The following is a 22,172-nucleotide window of genomic DNA, read 5'->3' as shown; positions in this document are numbered from 1 at the left end:
TTCTGAAGTTCTATTTTCACATCATATTTCAGGCAGATTAATGCATACATATATTTTGACATATAAGTTTCTACAAGTTCTTACATCAAACTGAGCACATTTGTAAAGAAGACCAGATAAAATACGTTGATTGTTATCTTTAATTCCTGAGTAGAAACACAGTATCTGTCTGAGACTCAATATAATATACTCAGGGAAAGCATATGAGCTGGTTAGACCTAAGAGGAAAAGAAATTCACAATAGCTCATACTTGTTTAGCACTGAATATAGGATGTTTGAAAAATTCAACTATTTGTCAAGTACTAAGACAATTACAGAACTGAGGAATGAGTCCCACCTAGCTGCTTGAATCTCTTTAGTTTTGATATCAAAGGGACACATATTCCATTGAAGGCATCCCATTATGCCTTTCTGGTTTTGTGAAACTGCAAAAATACAGCTGACATAGCTTTTATGTACCCAGTATTTGAGAATCCTATGCCAGGAAAGGAGTGGCTCGATGCCATCTCTCTTTCCCAGGGCAGTTGCAAAGCATGCTTATGTTCTTGGTGTTGAACCAGTAACTCAAAGACTGGTACAGCCAGTGTATTACTGGAACAATTTTGAGGTTCTTCTAATAAACACCAGAAATCACAGTGGAGAAGAAATGAAGGATTTCTGAACTTGTTTGAAAGATATCTTCTGATTTGGCACAAGTAGATTAGGTGATTCATAAGGATTTGTACTGAAGTAGTTCTCTCAAAGTATTAAAATTCTTTAAATCACATACTAATGCTTTAAATATAGTGGATAATACCACACACTGTCATCCCACTGAAGTCAGCTGTATCCATAGTTATCAGAATTTTCACTAAGTAAAAATAAATATCTATCCAAGAAGCAAGGGTGTAATGCCTTGTTTGCAATGTGACATTAACTTCTATATTTTAAGTAAATGAAGTGATAATGAAATGATATATGAAAAAAAAATCTTTCTTTTCATGAAAGCCACACATTCATTGAGAAGTTAGCACAGTGCAAACACTAAACTTGAACTTAATACAGGTTTTATCTTTAGATATATATCCTACATTATTTTAGCTGCCTTAACCTTTCTTCTTGCTTTGAAATCTAGTGCAGTATCTCTATTCCAGAGAACAGAAATTGAGTCATTAGGCAGAGAAAATGTTGAAGACAAATCAACAAATTAACCAGGGTATATTCAACTGGATGCATTTGGACAATATTTCTGATTAAAATCTTCTAATTGTGAACCTGGCAAATGGTTTCATCTTTTACGGTGCTGAGTACCTGGTGTGTTTTGACATTATGCATGAGCTATGCATATGTTTCTCATCTTCAGTTTATAATGAATCTTATTAAAGCAGAACTTGCCTTCAAGAAAGAAAACACTTGAATAGTATTTTACTAGTTTCTCAACTACTCTCCACTCTCCCTTCCTCACAGTACCACCATATGAAGATACCTTCTAAAAGCCCCTTCTCCTACCTCCCCATTTATCACTTTTTAACTTTTTTTTTTTTTTTTTTTTTAATCAAACTCAGCTCTGGACTCATTAGATTTGATATGTAAAATCTTTACTTTGACTTTACCACTTCTAGTCCTTCACACTTTCTCCATTCTATGGAAGGTATTTTCACTAAAATATCTTTTCATTTATCTTTTTCTTCTTTTTTAACTTTCATTATCTTTGCTTTCTCTGCTGCTTTTGATTCTGTAATACGATCTAATCTTTTTCTCTGATATGGTGTACTTTGCTGTCCTTTTCCGCTTTTCTCTCTATATGTTATCACCAGTTGCCACATGACTTAGGGAGCACTGCCGTTTCCTCCCCAAACACTCTCTGACTTGTATCACTCCTGCAATGGAACAATAAACTTTTCACAAGTAGTATTCCTAATCCTTTAGTGTCAGTCTTAAAAAATGAATTATTAAAATGGATAAATGATTTGGGTTCAGATCCTTGTGGTACTTAAGCATCTAATTCGCATTCATTTGATCAGGGCCTATTTTTAATTTGGTACTTAATGACTTTTAAATATTAAAGAATGTTTTCAATACTTATGTGACGAGGTCTATAAAAGATGCTGCAAAGTTTGTTTCCACACTGTATGCAGCCTAGGCACTCTAGCTGACACATCCCGGGGGTCTTCCTTCAGCATGTTACACTGCCTCTTCCTTGCTTTTTCCTTTAGTGGGCTATCTAGGAGTTAGGGACCTCAATATCCTTGAAGCATGGGTCCCAGTGGTTCTCAGCCCTCATGCTTGATTTGTAAATCCCTAACCCCAGAGGGATATGAGAAAAAAAATGCAATCTAACCATCAGGAAAAGAGAGAGGAAGACATCTTTGGAACACTGGTAGTCTATGTTTGAGTAGCCAAAAGCATGACTTCACTCTCAGGGCAACAGAAAGGGTTACAATGAGTCCATTAGTCCCATTAAATGTCCTGAAATTAAGTCCTAATGTACACCTGGAATTCTTGAAAGTGCTGTTACTTGTGTAGCTGCCAGTTTTAATATTTACAGAAGAAAAAACCTACAAATCAGAAACAGTAAGAACAAACAGGAACAGGTCCCAGGAGGCTGTTGGGATTTTTGGGAAGAATGTGAAAGAGTAGTCTTGTTTGCTGAGTCTGACAAAATTAAGGCTATAAAAGGGCTACTATTGTCCTTTTCAAAGTAAATCAGAAGGATGGATACCATGGTGAGGGAAGAATAGCTTAAAACAGAATACAATGTTAACCAAGAGAAAATGGTCATCCCTAGATCATGAATAAATTTAGTTGGGAAATTACAGGAACATTCCAAACTATGAAAGCAGTAAGGTATTGGAGAAGCCTTTTAGCAGGAGCAACAGGGGCAAGAAACATAACTGGCTTTAAGGCAGCATGTGTTCACCTGATGAATGACATGGTGTGACCACTTGGGTTATCAGATGACTGCATTTAGTGACTGCAGAAATCCCTTTTTAAAAATGATTCTCCTTGAAGTCTCCCCACCGAAAATGTCATGGTGATTTGAACTTTCGATTTTAAGGAAATTAGGTTTTGTGACTGAGAACCACTATTCAATGTCCATAAAATTCCAGCCACGTCCATATTCATGAACCAGTGCACTGTATCATCTAGTTACCTGCTGTAAGAAGAGTCTGTGAACACAACACATTTCATGGTTCAAGCACTATATGGTGGCCCTGGAAAATAACTCAAAGTACACTGGTAAGTCCACAAAGTCTATCAAGACCACTCTTTGACAGGTTCCATATTTTTTAAAGATAATTGTGTTGTACTGTAAAGCTTCAACTATCATTTAGACTAATTTTGTGTGTGCACCTACTTTGTATTTACTTAGATAGAGACTCCATATCCAAAGAGACAGATAAATAGAATTATGTAGTGATGGTAGACAACCTTTGTAGGGAGAAACGTCTAAGTTGCTTGATTGTTCAGAGGTTAGAAAGCTGTTCTTCATCTGTCTCCTTGAGTCACTAAGCTATCCTGTTCATGAACAGAGCTAGCATGGCTGAGTTACAATGCTTGGTGTGTTTCAACAGGCTGGGGAAAAATGAACTGCAGAATCAGAAGCTCCATCCTTGTCAAATGTCTACTTAGGAGATTTTATCTAAATTTCTTTATCTAAAAATAAATTTAGGTAAAAATTTATTAGAATAAGTATTTTATTCTGAATATCTTGTGTTGTCCACCTTCTATGTGATCAAAACAATAGAAAAGCTTGAAAATGTGCCTCTGAACCACAAATTGAATCCCTTCTTTGAAAATCAGTAAGGCTCATAGATTCTAAAGCAAGAAGATGAAAGCACACAAAACTTGAATTTGTGATACTGCTTGGAGTATATGAGCTACTTTCCCCAGATTGCACAATTATGTATTTTAGTATATGTGGTAACACAATTTGATTGATACATGCTAGCACAAGGAAACGCTGTTTTGTATCAAAATGCTGACCACAGTAACTGTTCCAGCATCAGAGAACCCTGTAGTCTGACTTTCAGTCTAATGCAGATGGGGCCAAAGAGTCATTTGAGAATTAGTTCAAATGAACTGAGCAATTTTGTGGCACTTTGAAAATAAAGGGCAGAAAACAAAGTATGATTTATATTTCAAAAAGAAAGCACATGCAACTCTTATGCTGCCCCATATTGCATTAGGTATTGATCACAGTCCACTACTTTTTATACGGCAATTCTAATTTTTGAAACATTTATTAGTAAAGTGAGTCTTCATAAGTAGACAGTATTCCTCTTCCGTGATGTTTAGATTTTCCATTAAAAGCAATTAGTTCACTGCAAATAGGTAAACAAGTACCCTCCAGTGACTACCTAACAAAACTGAAACTACTCTAAGATATTGCATTAGGAAAAAACTTCTGGTACAGAAGGTACATTTGCAGCCAGAAATTAAAATGGATGGGGTTAGATCAGACATATTAAAAAAAGAAAGTTTCAAGGACCACTTGATGAGTATGGGTGCTCCTCCCACACTGACCAACACATACCTACCTCTTTTAAATAAGCGTCTGTCTACATAGAGTGTGCCACCAGATGACACAACTGGTGGCTTGACACGTCACAAGAACTTACTGATATAAGCATCAGATAAGGATTCAAATAGTCATATCTTTGTGTTCTTTATATATGTGTTGCTTCAGAGAGAAATCACCTGCAAACTTCTTGAATGGTAAGCGTAATATAGTTTTCCTGTAGCTCAGATTCTGTCGCTCAAATTTTTGTTGGGCCTGTTTTTCTTTTGCTTTTAGGGAGCTTTCTGTTTTAAAAAGACGAGGTAGAATATTTGGAATTCATATTTAAATGTAAATTTGGCATAATTTCAGCTAATTGAAGAACTGTATGATACATATCTTAGCGAATTTTAATAAAATCTACTTTTTCCAAGCAGGAAAATGCAAGTAATATACAAATAATATGACATCCTTTCATGTTCAGTATGACTTTACATTTCTTTTTATTGGCAAAACTTTTTCACAATCTAGTTTTTCTTTTGGCCACCAGACGTTGTTTATTTTCCCCAGTAGATCCATATGAAAAAACATTCTAGGTATCGCACCTTCCTTACTGGTAGATATTAACTCTATTTCTAAGTAATGTTTGTAAAAATGAAATATTTAATTATATTTGCTTAGAATAAAATAGACTATTATTACTGAGGGTCTGGTCATAGTTTCATATATACTAAATATGAACCAGAAAATGTATTTCAAACAAATACCCATATCTATTCCATCTAATAAACATACAGAACTTAATCTTAGTCAATGAAACACAAAATCTGAATGACTTTGATATGACTACCGTCCTTCAGTTAGGACAGGAATGTCCAGGACTTGGCGAAATCAAGAGTCAGAAGACTAGCTAAAATATGCAATACTGTACTTAAAGTAATTTCATTAAGATATTTTGGCCTTTTTCTTCTTTCCTGAATTATATTTGTTTAAACTGACTAATTTAAAAAGAAATTATGTATTTCCATATTTTACAAATTCAGGTATGTAAGCATCATTTTCACTCAATTATATATGTAACCACTTTCAAGATAATGTTTTCTTTCATTTTAAAATAACATGTATAGTTTATTTGCACTATATAACTTACATTTTAATAATTCTAGTTTTTAACAAGTCTTTTTTTTTCCTAACCTTATAGAAATATAGTTTGAAGTACCAAAAGTTCTGCTTCACGATTTCAGCGCAATTGCATGGGCAATTTATTGAGAAGAAATAAAAGTGATATAGACATCCTGCAAAATAAATTATTGATATTTGAAAGAAGTGAAAACCCGAGGTGCAATCTGACATAGATAACAGGAAATGCATTCTATTTTGAAAAATTTTTATTTTGTTGAAGTTATGCCAGTCTGTGATGATCCATAGAAAGCATTTATTGAAGACTTCCAGTGCTGGCTGCTTCTGCAATATAGATTCAATTCTTTATTCCCAGTTACTTATACAAGAGGTTCAGGTTAACCACTGGAAAAGTAGTATCCATGTCTCTCTTGGATATTAGAAATGATGGAAGTGTTTTCAGAAAATGCTTGTATATAAGAAAGTTAGAGAGTTAAGTGAATCCTCTTAGTTCAAAAAATGAAAGTATAGTCAGCAGAAGCTAAGGGGAAAACAGTCTTTGGCTGGATAATATGTACAGAAAGAAAATAATGTCAGGGAAAGAGAAGAAAGAGGATTAAGTGGCCTTGAAGTATAAACAGAGAAGCCAAGGGAGAACAGGCAAGAGAGGAGATAGTAGGAAGGATAAAGATACAGTCATAAAAATAAGTTCAAAATGCCAACATGAAGACAATTGGAAATAATGTGCACTATCATTTTACTAATGCTACTTTTCCATTCTTGAGGTTGCCACCCTTCATTTTCTGTTCTTGCAAACTGGCGACAGGGGAAACATCCATGAAATTTTTCATCAGTGGTTCCCCAGAACATCTACGAGCATGAAAAAGTTTGATCATTCTGGTTTAGTGGTGAGATGCACACCACACTCTGTTTATTTGGGTTCCCTGCCCCGCTCCCCCTCCAAATTGAAACTTTTCTATTTCATTCTGATTTCAAGCACTTTCTGGCACAAATCATCTTTGATATAACAGTTATTTTCTACAAACCTGAATAAGTATGGCTAGATTCACACTCATCTAGCAATTTGTAACATATTTCCATCACTATTTTAATCCTTTAATGATGAAATTTCTTTTGGAAAGCATCTTACATTCTATCTAAAAAAGTATATCAGACATCCTACACAATAGGGAAACTGCAAGACAGTGAGCTTAAAATTTACTCTGTGTTTTCATTAGGAAATAATGAATGCATGGAAACATTCAACACAATGATAAATAAAGCAGTTAATATAGTTGTAATAAGAAATTATTCCTACTTATTTTGCCTTTCTGTTACCTTAGATGGTAAACTCAATTATATTCCTAAAGACTGTTATGGATTACTAGGACACATTCTGACAGGTTTTCCTTCATACAGTAATTTTTAAGAACTTCCATCTTTAAAGACATTTATCAATGACAGGTCAGTATCAATAACCACCAATAATAACCAATAACCAACCAGACTATATCTCTGAAAGAATGAAAGTTATCAAAAGGCTCTTTCCAGCTTTTCAGAGAAGAAGAGAGAGTAGGAGTAGTTTGATTAAGACGTCTTTATAGAGGACAGATTTTGCTGGATAGGATGTCCAGAAGAGAAAGGGATTTCTAAGTAGGCAGGCTAATGAATGGAAAGCACCTTTTCAATGAGGTTCCCTGACAGGCATGCCAGCATATATACTGTTTAGAAATCTGTGGATGCATGTTAGGGCAGCAATGGTGATGTAAAATACAAAGCTGATGAGGAAAGACCAAGTAGAACTAAGAAACAATTCTTCCTGAATGTATTATTGGTCAGCAAGAAAGTGCCTAAATTAAAATGCAGGTAGGATTTAGGCTTCTGAAATCAAGGAGTGTCTTGCCTAAAACAAACCCTTGCCTAACCCTTATAGTATGAATATCCTGAGGCACCTGTATCTTCAACCTGATCTAGTTGAAGATGTCCCTGCTCATTGCAGGAGGGTTGGACTAGATGACCTTTAAAGGTCCCTTCCAACCCAGCCTATTCTATGATTCTATGTATTTCATTACTAAGATTCTCCAGTTTTTTAGAGTTGGTGCAACTGGAGGTATAACTTCACAATATCCAGAACTGAAATAAACTTGTCCATAATAAGCAGCATAATCCATATATACAATGCCTCAGTCTGATTGGACTTCTGTACCAGAAAATTTCTGAAGCCAGATAATTCAGCTTTTTCTAAATTCCATAGTTAGGGGAAGCCCAGGATTAAGGTCCCTGCTTCACAGATGGTTTCTTCGTTTGGTCAGTGGTAGCTGTATGTAAAACCACAAAACCAGTCCTGGAGGCAGGAACAAGAAGGTAAGTTTTCCAGTGTAGTAGGGAACCAGACCTCAGCACTTTGACCCTGGCAGTCTCTGGCTATTCATTGGCACAGCTTCAAGAGGAAGAAGAGAAAGAGCATCACTAGCGGAAAACAAGCCATCATTTTGTGGCCCTGATTGCTTTTATTAAGAAGTGGACAGAGTATGTTTTAATCTCTTTAGTTTGCAGGAGGCATACGATGCCTGGTATGTAAGAGGCCCTCCACTTGTTTAAAAGATAGTTTGCAACAGATGTCTTAGCTTCCAGCTTCTCAGGAGGATTACTGTCTGAAATGGGTACCTAAGTCACGCCTCACCTGTACACACTCCACTCAAGTACCAATTCTCACAGGGACAGGGATTGCATGCACTTTTGCTACCATCGTTAAGAGTAGGACTCAAAATCTGTAAGATATTACTTCGTATCTGATTATCATCAGGGGGAAAAAAAAAAGGCTCTGCGGTGTAGTGGAATGAGTTACTGTTTTCTAAATCCTCTTTTTCTAAAATGAGGCATGTAATAAACCTGTCAATAACTTCAATTCTTCTGCTGAGCGTAGCAGCATGTTCCTTACTACAGCAAAATCTCAAGAAGAAAAAATGCAATGAAAAATCCATTAGACATAAGTGTAAAATATGAGTTAAAATCTCCTTGCTGGTTTAAAAACACAGTAGGATTTTTCTCCATGGTAAGTACAAGCATATTTCTGAAAACTTGTAGGAGACAATGCATTCTTGCTTGTTTAGGCAGTAGCTCGGATTAATTTCTGGATGACTGTAAGCAATATTTAAAGTAGCACCGTGGATTAATTTGGCTTACTGAATTAAGCTGACAAAACAAAATCCTAAATATAATTTTACACATCATAATTTATATAACAATGTTCCCAAATAAATAATTTCCAAAGCAAAAAACCATACAGGACATCCTTTTCATTACTGATATTTGCTTGAATTTAAGGTTCCTAGGCCTGCAAAATTAACAAAATTGCCATACTGTATTACTAAGGCTACAGGACCGGAACAGTGCATATTTATTGTATATATAATTTAATTATTAAACAATCATATTTTTAATGAAATGCTGCTCTATGACTACCTTTAGTGGATTTTGCTTGTACTAATGGATCCACTATTCTACCATTAGCAAGATCATGTTTGAAATAAAATGGTATAAATGTATTTTAATCCCCTCTTGGGAAAAGCAGCTGTAAGAAAGGTTACTCTTTGACTGCTTATGTGAATTAGTTCCTTATGTCAAATCATTATGCAGAAATAAAAGCTTTGGTCAGCCCACTTAAAATTCCATTTGATTCCTCCTGGGAATGGAAAACCTTTGATTATTTTTCATGTTCTCAACATTCTTCTAAACATTTACTAGAAGACTGAAAACTAACAGTAATTTTAAAAGAAGGGGGCAGTATTATCAGATACAAGAAAATAAGTAAAACTATGGTTGTTCGAGGATCGTGACTTCTATTGTTTCACAGCATTACTCTGACTGCAATGTAGGGGATTTTAAGAAAATATGGGTGATAGATTTACTAATGCTTACCAATCTTTCAGTGATACCTCTATTTCCAGATAATGATTCTTGCAGAAAATAGCATTTATTTTCTTTATGTGATATCTAGTTTGTTGAGTTTAATTTCTTATGAAGAGGACTATGGGCAACAGAAAAGCCAAGGTCAGACAGGGAATTCAAAGGGACCTTACCATGGGAAGGTGAACAATCTCACCAGCTGAGGCTGCTCCTAATGGAAGTACCAGGAAAAGGGTTTAGAAATACAGAGGTCTCCTCCAGTGACTTAATCCCAAGTCACATAATTAGAATCTCTGCAGGCACTAATGGCTAGCTTTCTTGAGTATAGCTTTCTTGCTATAGCATAAATGACCCTGTTTCTTTTGGTCACAATTAATAATGACATAACAATAAAAATGTACCTTAATACACTGCTGTTGAATGTATGCAATACCAATGGCTACGGCAGAATGCGGGCTGAAGAAACTTGTTTTGTTCCATTTTTTAGTGATGCCTGATAATTAATAGGATCAAAGCTCTACACCACAAGCACTTAAAAGCACCCAGTTAGTCTTAGGACTATTTAGTCTTATGATCTTAGAACTACTTAGTTAAGGTTGTGTAACTTAAGCAACTCACTATAAACAGTTCTGGAGTTATAGGCTCTAGGATCAAAACAACAAACAGCATTCATAGAGAGACGTCTGGCGTTACACACACGAGTGAAACTCTCTGAAGGAATTGGCAAGCATAGAGGGACAAATGATGACAGTGATAAGTGGATTTGGGAAAGTTCTTCAACAAGGTTCCTCCTCATAGTCTCTTAACGAAACTAAATTGTCATAGGACAGGCAGGAAGGATTTCCTGAATCTGGTTAAGAGTTAAAAAATATGGAATAGGAATACATCTTCACAAAGCGGGGAGGTTCCTTAGGACCCCTTAAAGTCAGTGTTGGGATCAATGGTGCAAAGATATTCTGGTGATCTGGAAGGTGCTATTGAATTTTTCAGAACAACCAAAATTGCAGATGATTGTGGGAGATCCCACAAGATTTGGTGGTACAGAAATGAAATGTCTGATGAAATTCAGTGTTGTAGGTGGATACACAGAGGAAATATAACCCTAACTACCCTCATATGAGTGAGTACAGCACACGAGTGCTATTTATGTACACTATTGCTGCTCAGAAAAGGGATTGTGGTGGAGCAGCAAAAATTCTCAGGAAGCTTAGCTCAGTGGCATTCACAAAAAGCAAATACCTTTGTGAGCATTTAGGAGAGGAATGAAGAAAAAAATGAACGAACCATTAGTACTATTGCTCGGATATAACTTGACTTCAGCATGTAGGTCTTGCCATCCCATTTCAAAAGGAACATGGAAAAGATGCAGAGTAGCAGGATGAGGATGTTCAGAGATACAGAATTGCATCCCTAAGAAGGAAAACCATATAAACCAAGCCCCATCAGTGAGCAAAGAGCTGGAAGAACTTTGTGAAATTATGAGAACTAACAGGGATAAAAAAATGGGGAACAGCTCTCGGTTTCTCAAAATAAAAACACTAGGGAGCACCAAGTGAAGCTTGTGGTAAAAGAAAGCATTTTTCACAGACACATAATGAACTTACGGCACTTAGTTCCACAGGACATTGTGGCACAGACAGTATAAAAAGGGTTCAGAAAGGGCACGAGCGAAGTAATGGAGAATTGCCAGTTGACAGCTATTAAACAGGCTGGACTGGATGCGACACCTGGTTCTGGCAGTCCTTACGCTGCCGACTGCCATAAACCACGAACATAAAGGCAAAAAGTCATCCCATATGCTTCCTACTGCTTTTCCTAAGCCTCTGCCCCGGCCGCTACCTGACCTTTGGTAGTAGGACTGTTCTTATCACATTAAGTAAACTGTTAGTTCTTGCAGTTACAGCTGTTTCCGTTACAGAAGGACTTGGTCAAAGCCACTTTAGTCATTAACCCTTTGAAACACTTTGTGCTGCTTCTCTCTCTACTCTTCCCACAGCTTTCCTACGCTGCTCCAAATCCGCTGGTACAACAAGTTCTGCAAGAAAACTTTATGGCTACAAAGTAAATGCTGAGAAGTTAATGGTACAATCGTTAATCGCGCAATCGTACAATCGTTAATCGTACGACACTCAGCTATTTTAAAGTTGCGAGGCCAGTGTAGACCAGCCCCATCGCTCCGCAGCCCGACCGCCCTACGGCAGCTAGCCCGGGCAGGACAGCTTTTCTCCTCACAGGTTGCACCACGGGCCCTACGAAGAGTCCGACATCGCTGCTCCTGTTTCGCATCGCCTTTATTTATTTTCCGTTTTGCACATCGCGCTCTCCGCCCTGCAGTTCTTTCACGTACAGATGCGCACATCGCCAGGGACCTCCGCCACTGCCAGCTGCTCAACCAGGGAATGAAAAAAAAAACCCCCACCCAAAAGCCAAGGGGGATCGCTTAGCCCTCTCCCGCAATTAACGCTGCCACGGGCGCCTCTGCCCGCCGCAGCTCCCCCGCCGGCCGCGGGGCCGGCCGCCCACCCGCCAGGCGCCCACCCAGCACCCACCGGCGGTGGCCCCTGCGGGCGCCGGGGTTTCGCGCCCCCGGGCACCGCCCCGGCGGGGAGCGGCTCGCCCTCCCGGGGGCAGCGGCGGCGGCGCCCCCGCCCGCTTTCCCCGCCTCCTGCCGCCGCCGCTTCGGCGGGGTGGCCGGGCGCGGCCCCGGCACCGGCGCCGGCCCTCACTCGGTCTCTCGCCTCGCAGGTCTCGGGCGCTGCGCGGAGCCGGGCGGGCGGGCGCCATGAAGCGCTCTCTGCTGCGGCTCTGCCAGTCGCGGCAGAAGGCGGCCGTCTCCAGCTCCTACCAGGGCGTCGTCTGCGAGGCGGATGCCGCCTCCGTCGCCTCGCAGGATGTCTTCAAGGTGCGTGGGGAGGGGCTGGAGGAGGTGGGGGTCCCGAGGGCTGGGTGGTGGCTGTGAGTGTGAGGGGACAGCCGCGGGCAGCCGAGCTGCCGGAGGCACCGAGGCGGCGCGGGACAAGATGGTGCCCAGGACGGGGGCGCCTGTGAGGGCGCTGGGACAAGGAGGGGTGAAGGCGGAGGGTGAGGTAGGTGAGGGAGAGGTGGGGGCTCTGGAGGCAGCTGTGCGGGCTGAGCGTTGGTTGCATCCCAAAGACCCTTTCCTCCAGGAGGCCCTTTCCCCTCCCTCATCAGCAGAGCCGTAAGGGAAGAGCTGTGAGGGGTGGGAGACGGGCTGGGAGCTGCCCTGGCCATGGGGCGTGAAGGCGGAGGAGACCGTGGCATTGGGTGGCCAAGTCTGGAGCGGGGCGAGCGGGAATGCGGGAGGGGAGCAGGCGAAGGGGGATGCGGGGTGGCAGGGGCAGGCGGTGGGCGGCAGGCAGCTGCTGCAGGGCTCATGTCCCCGCTGGGCGCGGCTCCCCAGAATGAGTCCCCCTCTTAGAGGGAGGTCCAGAGGTCGTGGTGGGAATGAGTAAACCATCCAGCAAAAATGTCCCGAAAGGAAAGTTTAGAAGCCCTGGAGCTGTTTGAAGGGAAAGGCAACCAGCAGCACAACCTACAAATGCAAAATTGCTGTCAGGAAGGATATAACCTCTTCCCTTTTCCATAGGGAGTAGGACAAGAAGTGATGTATTTATATTGCTGCTAGGGAGACCTAGACCAAACTTTAGGGAAGCCTTTTTTAACGGTAAGGATAATTCAGCAGAGGAGGAGGTTGCTTACGGGACAAATGACTTCGGTAACTTTTGAGATTTTTAAGAGTAGGCTGAAAAATTTGACCAAGTATGTGGATGGATTTAAAGACCTCTTGAGATGATTTCCAGACTTGTTTTCTGTGTGCTAGCTGTAGTCCTGAGCAACATCTCTTCAGCATAGCACCGCTGGTCACTCTGGTGGGTGATTTGCCACTACAGAGCTGTTCAGGCAAAGTGCAAAGGAGCTGCTGTTGCTTAAAACAGCTTGCTCTGCTCTTTTTGAACCAACCGAAGTACTGAGAACACCTAACTGATTTCTTCCTTACCTATTTTGTTAATGAAACACTGCAGTATTGGCTGGAAAATCTTACTTTTGTTGACAGAAATTATCGTCGTGCCATGTTTTGGCCACATTTTGTCTTACATTGACAAGAAATTCCAGTGTAAAGAGTGGTGAAATGTGGTCTAAATCAATAGAAAGATTTGAAATTCATTACAATTAAAATGAAGTTAGAATATTAGAAGGAATAGAAGATACTGGGCTTTATAATAAGGTTTTCTTAAATAACTTTTTGATGTATGTAAGATGTATAGATATTTGTGTATGTAATTGACCTCTTATTTTTATGACAGTTGACTTGTCTTAAATACCCTTTCCACAGTGGTATCACCTGTTTTCTGCTAGCTTTTTCTAATTGCACTTTTGAAGCAGATGCTACCCCTGTATTTGGCCTCAGTCTTCTAAACCCTTAAACACATTTGTAACACTATTCACGAGTAACCTCACTGAGGTCAATGGGACTATTAAGCTGAAGAAGTTAAACACATGCTTAAGTGTATGAATGGACTGCCCCGTAATGTGTATTTGCTTACTGACAGCAAAACTTGTTGAGTCTTTGTGGCTCAGGATCCTGGAGAGCAAAATTTTCCTGTTCTTTGGCAGATGAGGAGGGAACAGTGCTTTTAGGGGATATCCTTTTTTTACCCTTTGCTTGCTAACAAATCTTTGGAAAGGTTTGCATTACTTCTGATATGCATTTTTATCTTTTTTTTTCCTCTTGAATTGTTTTTTATTCCCTTTTAATTTTTAATAGCTTGATTTTGAAGTCCTGTCCACTCTACCGCAATCATTCTTTTCTATCATTTTTCTTCATATACAAGTATGGGTTTTGAAACACTCTAACAAAAATATTTGGAGAACATCGTAAAGTAAGAATCAGCAGGCTTTCCATAGTGGGCTTTGGTTGCAGAGCACAGTACCAGGGAAGTATCAAGGTGTCAGAGGACTGAGCTGTCAGTGGGGGTTTTATTGTATTACGCTGTGAAGATGCTCGGTTTTTTCAGACTGAGATAGTAGCCCATGGGATGCTCTCCATATACTGTTGAAATTAAAGAATTTATTGGTTGCTCTGATGTAAAGAAGATCACAGAAACCCAACAGCTGAACTTGAAAGCCCGGGACATAATATCAGTCTCTGTAGAAAGATATAGAAAAGGAATTTATCAAGATTATTATTTTTTCCTCTCTGTTGAATTCATTTGACATGGCCACAGCTGGAGAGAGTATAAAACAGTAAGTGATGAATTTGCTTGTTTAAGATTTTCCATGGTGGAGGGAGGATCTTGAGCTTACTACAGAAGACAAAATGGTGTATTCAAGATAATTTCCATTTTTGTTAATTTTGCACTGTTTCTCATCTGGGTGTGATTTTGCAATCAATCAAATCAATCTGAGTTTCACTGTTGACTCAATCTGGTCAGGATTTGTGTACTTCTGTGTGAAACTGAGCAGTTGGGAGAGAATATTGAGTGGTAGCATGCCCACAGTAACACAATATAGTATTGCTAACATCTTGCCTCTTAGGAGAATGAGAAAATGCGAAAATTTGTGTCCAAAATAGGTGATTTCAGATGGAAGTGCCTGTAGGCTACGGAGCTTCATTAAGAAGAATCGTTCTGGGCTTACCAAAGTGGATGAATTAAATGCCACCCCACTGCATCATGCTGCAGAAGGAGGTCAAATAGAATTAATGCAGCTGATCATAGACGATTCTTCCTCTGAAGGTAACACACATTTCATGGACTATTTTATTTAAGAGAATAAAAAAGTTCAATAGTCAAAGTGTTTGTTACCCAACTGAAGCAGAACTGGTATGTGTTATCTACATTTATAGATTTAAATATAATTGAAACTGTCTGCCACAGCTTGCAGTGTCTTGGGTGTGGTTTGGGTCGCCCTTGTTACGTTAGGACTGTTTTATCTCTAATGCAGTGAATTGATATATCTTATTTTGTTTGGGACTCAGATTTACAGTCTTCAGATATGAAAAAGAAAACTGCAGTGAAGTACAGTAGGCCTGACTTCTTGTCTTCGTTATTTATGTTATGTGTCTTTTGTTACATTTATAATACTGGAAATGTAAAAGAGAATTAATTAGGTTTCTTATACTTGTCATTCAAGTTGTCATCACAACTTGTTTACTTAATAGTGGGGAAGAATAAACATTTGATGAGATAGGCCATCTAAAGAAATTTAGGGAAGAAGTTGTAAGTAGGAGAACATGGGGCCGTGAATGATGAAAAAACACTCCGTGTAAAAGGTGTTGTTTAGTAGTTACTAATAAGCATTGTGAACTACGAAGGACTCCACTGATAGACTGTGGAAAGCTCATTTTTTTCACCTAATGATGGCCAATCTAATTTTAGATTATTCTGGCTGAAATCCATTCTTTTTCTTTTCGGTATATACTTTTTGGTTTAATTTTTTAGAATATTTGTTGAAGTTTATTTGCAATTTTTGAAGCTCAGAATATATGTGTAGAACAGACCAGTTTTATAACTGGTGTGAATTGATTTACTTTTGTAAGTAAATTTATTGATTTATTTTTTTAAGTGAATCAGAATAGACACAGTCTTTGATCTTCTTACAATTTGCAAGCACTTATTTATTACCTCTTGTTTTAGTTATTCACATTTGTTGCATGTGTGACATGCAGTCTTTCTCTTTTTCTCTTCAAAGAAATGCAGTAACACAGACCTAAACCTCCATTGAAGACACTTTTTTTTTTTCAGTGCGATCAGAAAATTTGATATTTTGCTTTGGTTTTGGTTTTGTTTTGTTTTCTCTCCCTTGACCTAGTATTAAATGTGATGGATTCTTCTGGAAATACCCCACTGCACTGGGCCACAAAGAAAAACCAGGTTGAAAGTGTTAGTTTGCTTCTCAGCAGAGGAGCCAATCCAAACATTCTCAACTCCAATATGATGGCACCTTTGCATATGGCTGTGCAGTCCCTGCATAATGAAATTGTTAAGGTAAGTCTCAAGTCCACATTAATATACAGATGTGATAAGTAGCTCAATAGCAGCTGTGTGCAGAACACCGAGACCTTGTTTTATATATGCCCTATCTCCTCATACGCTTTGTTTAGTGAGCAGGATTTGTAACATACAGAAATATGTCTTCTTAACACAGCAAGTAAAAAGTAACTTACTGATTTATATAAATATTGGTATTTGTGCTATGATAGTAGTCATTATGTTTCATGGAGAATTCTTTTAAATCTTCCAAACACAAGGAATTTTCTTTAAAAAGGTTCTTTTTAACACTAAAATTTCATGTAGTCATGTGTTATTTCAAATGTTTGTGGTTTGTTTATTTTTTTTACAATTGTATAGGGAGTCACAGAAGTATCAAAATTTTCTTGAAACTGTTGTATTTTTTTTTTATGAAAAGCAGATTAGAACTAGTCAAAAAACACAGCTCTTAAAACCAACACTGTAATAATCATTTGAATAATAGAAGAACTAAAGCTGCAATTAAAGATCACAAAAATATATTGTGAAGAAATTACTAAGGTGTCCATTTTGAACCTTGTAAAAGAGCAACAGCATTGAGATTTTAAGCCGCATAATTTTTTCATCATTTGTCCAAGTGCAATGAGAATGTTTTCACTCCATATGGGGCATTTGGGTAGAATTTTAGAATTTGTAAAGTTCTCAAATTTACTAGGTGAATACAACCTTAACACCACATCACTTGCTTTTCCCTTTAAAGTTGTCACTTTTTCTAGTTCATCCAAACAAAAGAAAGAAAAACATATTCCTGTATTCAAGACTTAAACTCCTTTAGAGCTTTTCAGTGCTGAAATATTTCACTGTCCTCACATGATTCTATCTTTTACAACATCTTTATTTATTTTGGATTAAGAACCATAAAATCTGAAATGCAATGACATTTTTAAAATGGGCTTTGTATCAAGTTCTGGGTTTGGTTTATTTTACAGCTCTGCTCTTGACTAAATATGTGCTCTCATTTTTCCCCTACTTTGTTGTTTCTTCAAGTAATTTTCCTTTGGTTTCTATTGTCAAATTGCCTGAGAGTGATTAAAAAGTGCCAGTTCCTCCAGTACAGAAAAATTCGTTGGAATTACTGAAAGACAAATAAATAAATATGTACATAGAAGCATAAGTATGCGGTGCAGTATGGTCATTATTTCCAGATCCTTTGCTCTCAGAAAATGCTGGAAGCAGTCACAGAGGTACTTGGTGATACTGATAGCTCAGTGTTAGCTGTTAACATAGGGACTGAAGCAGGAATTCAGGACTGGAAGGGTCCCTCTTTTCATCAAGTCCCATCTCCCTTGAGCTTATAGATGCCTAATCGAGCAGCATTGACAGCATTGCAACTTTCCGGGGAATACAGAATATTACAAGACATTATAACAAACTTCAGTTGAAAATCACCGTCTGCAATTTGCTACAGAAAAGATTTTCTCACAGTATTGGGGAAATTGTTAAATAAAACTTTAAGATACTCTGCAGCCATGTGCAGTGTTTATCCTAGTTACCCAGCTGTCTGCTGCAAAGAATTTTACTTTTCTTTGTTCTCACCTGCATTTTTCACCTGCTTATTTTTACATTCTCCCTCATTTTGTCCCTCCTCTGCCTATGCATTGTGGGCTGTTGGCATGCAAAAAGAGTAAGTCACAAGAGTGCTATGGGTGATAAACAACAAAAGTAATGGAATACAAAATTTGTTGTATTTGGCTTATGGTTGACTGAATGTTTTCTTAAACATTTAGATTTTAGTCCAGCATAGCAGTACAGATGTTAATTTGGAAGGTGAAGCAGGGAACACACCTATAATTGTAGCATGTTACAAGGATAATCCTGAAGCACTGACAATCCTGGTAGGTGTAATTATCTATCATCTTTTGATGTGATTCTGTTTACCTTGATGCAGTGTTACTCTGTCTGTGTGTTCTGTCTTTGTTCATTGGAGGAAGGTTAATCGTGGACCTAATATTCAAGTTACTTTGCATAGGTTACTAACAAACTTTAATCTTTTAAGAGCATATATAAATATATCTGAGTGGCAAACAGAAAAAACTTAAACTAATTTTGAAGGTCATCAGAACACAGAATGAAGCACGTGTATGTATAGATATATGGATATAACATGCAAAAGGTGTTTGTATATAAACTTCACAAAGCATACACAACATAAAAAAAAGGAGACAGCTACCCAGGAGACTATACCTGTAATAGTTATGTTCATTAGTCAGAATTTTCTGTATGTCATTAAGCTATATCCAGGCATTATTTTTCAGATTGAAAATGGAGGAAAAATATGTAAACCAAACAAAACCGGATGTATGCCTATCCATGCAGCTGCATTTTCGGGTGCAAAAACATGTATGGAAATTCTTTTAAAAAAAGGTAAATACGTTGTTCCCAAGCAGTCAGTAAGATTTGTTATTTATAGTAGCATTACCAATTTACTGCTTTAATTCTCAAAGAACTGTGCAAACAAGCACTTATAACTGTGATTGAACTTACAAGAAGTTAATGCAATTATCCCTATGGGCCATTCATGCTAGTAACTTTTGTAGGATTGGAGCAGCAGCTTAACTGCTTTACTAAATGTGTACCCATTCATTGTTTAATGATAGATGTGAAACGTTCTTTTTTTGAGGGGGAGAATATTATTCCACAGTTAATATACTTGTTTTGAAAGGCTTGATAGCATCTGTTATCTTTCTTGCTTAAAACAATTCCATTTATCTTTGTTTCTCAGGTGAAGAATTGGGTCACTCTGCTAAAACCCACATCAATTTTACCAATAATGGAAAGTGCAGTCCACTTCATTTGGCAGTTCAAAGTGGGGACCTTGAAATGATTAAAATGTGCATTGAATTTGGAGCTCAAATTGATCTAAAACAGGTAAAACTTCGAATGGAGTGAAATATAATTTTGATAAAACCTAGATATCTCTAAATCTCTAAGTGGTATGAAAAGAAGATGAGTAGATAATCATTGCTCATTGTCTCTTCCAATGCAAAACCTAGGGAGCAGCAAATGAAAACAAGTCTTTAGTTCAAATCAGGCAAAATGGCAGGTTTCTTCACGCAAGTTACATAGGATATTGTGGCTGTGAAAAGTTTGCATGGATACCAAATCCATTTGGGCAGATCCATAGAAGAAAATCAGTCATCAACTACTGAATACAATGACATTCGCTCTGGCTCAGGAAGTCATTGAGTCATAAACAGATGGAGTCTGGGAGAGCGCTCGGGAGAATGGTACGGCCTTCTTCACAAACTCTTTACTATGCACCTGCTATCATCCGTTCTCAGAAATGGGATCTTCGATCTGACACTTTCGCATCATTCTTGTTTATCCTCAGCCTTGCCCTGGCCTTTACAGTATCTTCTTTGTAAGCAAGCACAAATTTGTGATATTACTGCTGCTACCATGGTACTGTTGGTGTAAGGGCCTGTGCTCAGGTTCATGATGAATAATCATTTCTGAAGATACCTATCATTAATCAAATTGTTTGCAAGGCTCAAATCAACTCATGAGAGCAAAGATAAACATGGTTTAGCCTTCTTTTATTGGTTTGATTCTTTGAACACCCAGCTTTTGAATGAGATGATTTATGCTGCTGATTTTGTGATGGGTAAGACTGTTGAGAATGCTTATGGCATTGTGGAAAAGCCCATTCCAATGCATTCACTGAAATGTTCCTGTTCTGAAAAGGAGAACATCGAAACCCTCAGGCATGTATCAAAGCTAGTTTATGCCATCTAGCTAAATGAAATCCTGTTTTGGCAAATCTTATTCTAATGATTTATTTATTGCTTAATAATTTCATGACTGTCTAGCTTATAATAGTTTAATAACATATTAGACCAACATATTTTTAACCTGCAGAAAATTTTATTTAAGAACGACATCTAAGGAAAATTCCATTTAAGGAAGTCAAAAACATTTTGAAATTATGCATTTTCTGTATTATATAGGCACATTTGTTTGCTTATTCATTTGTCCTGGTCTACCTATGGTTTTCTGTAGTTTTCGTTTGCTTCGTCTCTTGTATTAAAGGGTGCTCTGTGTCTCTGTTTATTAATTCAACTACAAAAGATTGTTAAGAGTGTAAGTTTCCCACATCTTAGGGACTTGGCTTAGAATAATAAGAAGTGTTGCAGTGATCCTTTAAAACTATATCTTTAGTCTTTTCTGGTCTTTAAGATCTCTTTAGAGTTCCACTACTTTAGTTAAGACTAAGGTTTCATTACTTGCATAGAAGTTTAAGCATTTAGGAATTACAAATCTTGGGCTAGATCACTAGTGTGTTTAACAGGTTGGAGGTTAGGTTGTTGGGGTTTAAATATTAATTTTTTTTCATTTTCCCATTTACAGAATGAAAAATGCACAGCACTTCATTTTGCTGCCACTCAAGGAGCAACTGAGATTGTGAAGTTAATGATGTCATCCTATGCTGGTGAGGAATCCATTATTGATGCCGTAGATGGGAATAAGGAAACATTGCTTCACAGGTAGGAAGCTGCTCTGCCAGACTTCACTATAAATTGTGAGCCATAATATTAGTTATTCTTAGCATCCAATTATACTTTATATAGTATACTTTGGAACACCCTTCCACATGGGTTGGAACTTCTCTATGGGATGGGGGATGGTTTTAGTACAATATGAAAGAGTCAGTAATTAGGTCAGAATGTTAAAGATTTTGGTGCTGATACCAAAATCAAAACAGTTCCAGTTACCTTGGAACCATGTTAAGGAAAGGTCAGTAACAGTTTGTATTGAAAATTTACTCCAGTAAAGTAGTAGGTGAAGAAGTTTATGGAATTGTTAACAGCTTCTGAGGTTGCGGAACAAATGTCCTTGTCTGATGGGGTTATGTTCTCCAGAAAATGAATGAAAAACAATATAAACAGTTTAAAAAAATATTTTCTTTTTTTCCCCTAAAAATTATCTTATAGCTGATCAGCTACAAGTAGATGTTGGTACACTTGCATATAACTACAAAGTTGCAGATGGCATTTGTGTATGTAATAATCCTCTAGACTTCTAGTCTTTCACAGTCCGTTTGAAACCAGAGCACTGGACTGTGCAGAAGTTTCCTCAGTTTTCTGTAGCAGAAAGATTCTTAGTTAAAAGTGCTGGCTACCAACTCTGTGGAAGGTAGTATATTTCCCCATTGTCGTGGTTTAACCCCAGCCAGCAACTAAGCACCATACAGCCGCTCACTCACTCCCCCTGCCCTGGTGGGGGAGAATTGGAAGAGTAAGAGTGAGAGAGAGAAACACTCCTGGGTTGAGATAAGAACAGTTTAATAAGTGAAATAAAGTAAAATAGTAGTAGTAATGATAACAATATAATAATAACAATAATAATAATATACAAAGCAAGTGATGCACAATGCAATTGCTCACCACCCACTGACCGATACCCAGACAGTTCCCGAGCAGCGATCGCTGCCCCCCAGCCAACTCCCCCCAGTTTCTATACTGAGCATGATGTCATATGGTATGGAATAGCCCTTTGGCCAGTTTGGATCAACTATTCTGGCTGTGCCCCCTCCCAGTTTCTTGTGCACCTGGCAGAGCATGGGAAGCTGAAAAGTCCTTGACTAGCATGAGCAGTACTTAGCAACAATTCAAAC

The 22,172-nt window shown here is 38.2% G+C and overlaps 1 protein-coding gene across 1 annotated transcript in view; it reads left to right on the top strand.

The window, feature by feature from the left end:
• Positions 1 to 12,231: 12,231 nt before the first annotated feature.
• TRPA1 (transient receptor potential cation channel subfamily A member 1) overlaps positions 12,232 to 22,172 on the top strand; it is a 37,391-nt gene continuing 27,450 nt past the window's right edge. Inside the window, exons 1-7 of the mRNA XM_075705865.1 lie at positions 12,232 to 12,411; positions 15,103 to 15,265; positions 16,341 to 16,516; positions 18,286 to 18,393; positions 18,814 to 18,922; positions 19,281 to 19,426; positions 20,906 to 21,042. Coding sequence (XP_075561980.1) covers positions 12,292 to 12,411; positions 15,103 to 15,265; positions 16,341 to 16,516; positions 18,286 to 18,393; positions 18,814 to 18,922; positions 19,281 to 19,426; positions 20,906 to 21,042 — 959 coding nt within the window. The 5' untranslated portion in view covers positions 12,232 to 12,291. The remainder of the gene's footprint in view (positions 12,412 to 15,102; positions 15,266 to 16,340; positions 16,517 to 18,285; positions 18,394 to 18,813; positions 18,923 to 19,280; positions 19,427 to 20,905; positions 21,043 to 22,172) is intronic.

The sequence above is a fragment of the Pelecanus crispus genome, chromosome 2, assembly GCF_030463565.1.
Source record: "Pelecanus crispus isolate bPelCri1 chromosome 2, bPelCri1.pri, whole genome shotgun sequence".
In the NCBI taxonomy this organism is placed as follows: Eukaryota; Metazoa; Chordata; class Aves; order Pelecaniformes; family Pelecanidae; genus Pelecanus; species Pelecanus crispus.
Note: the sequence above shows the minus strand (reverse complement) of the source record. Positions and strands in the feature narration are given on the sequence as shown.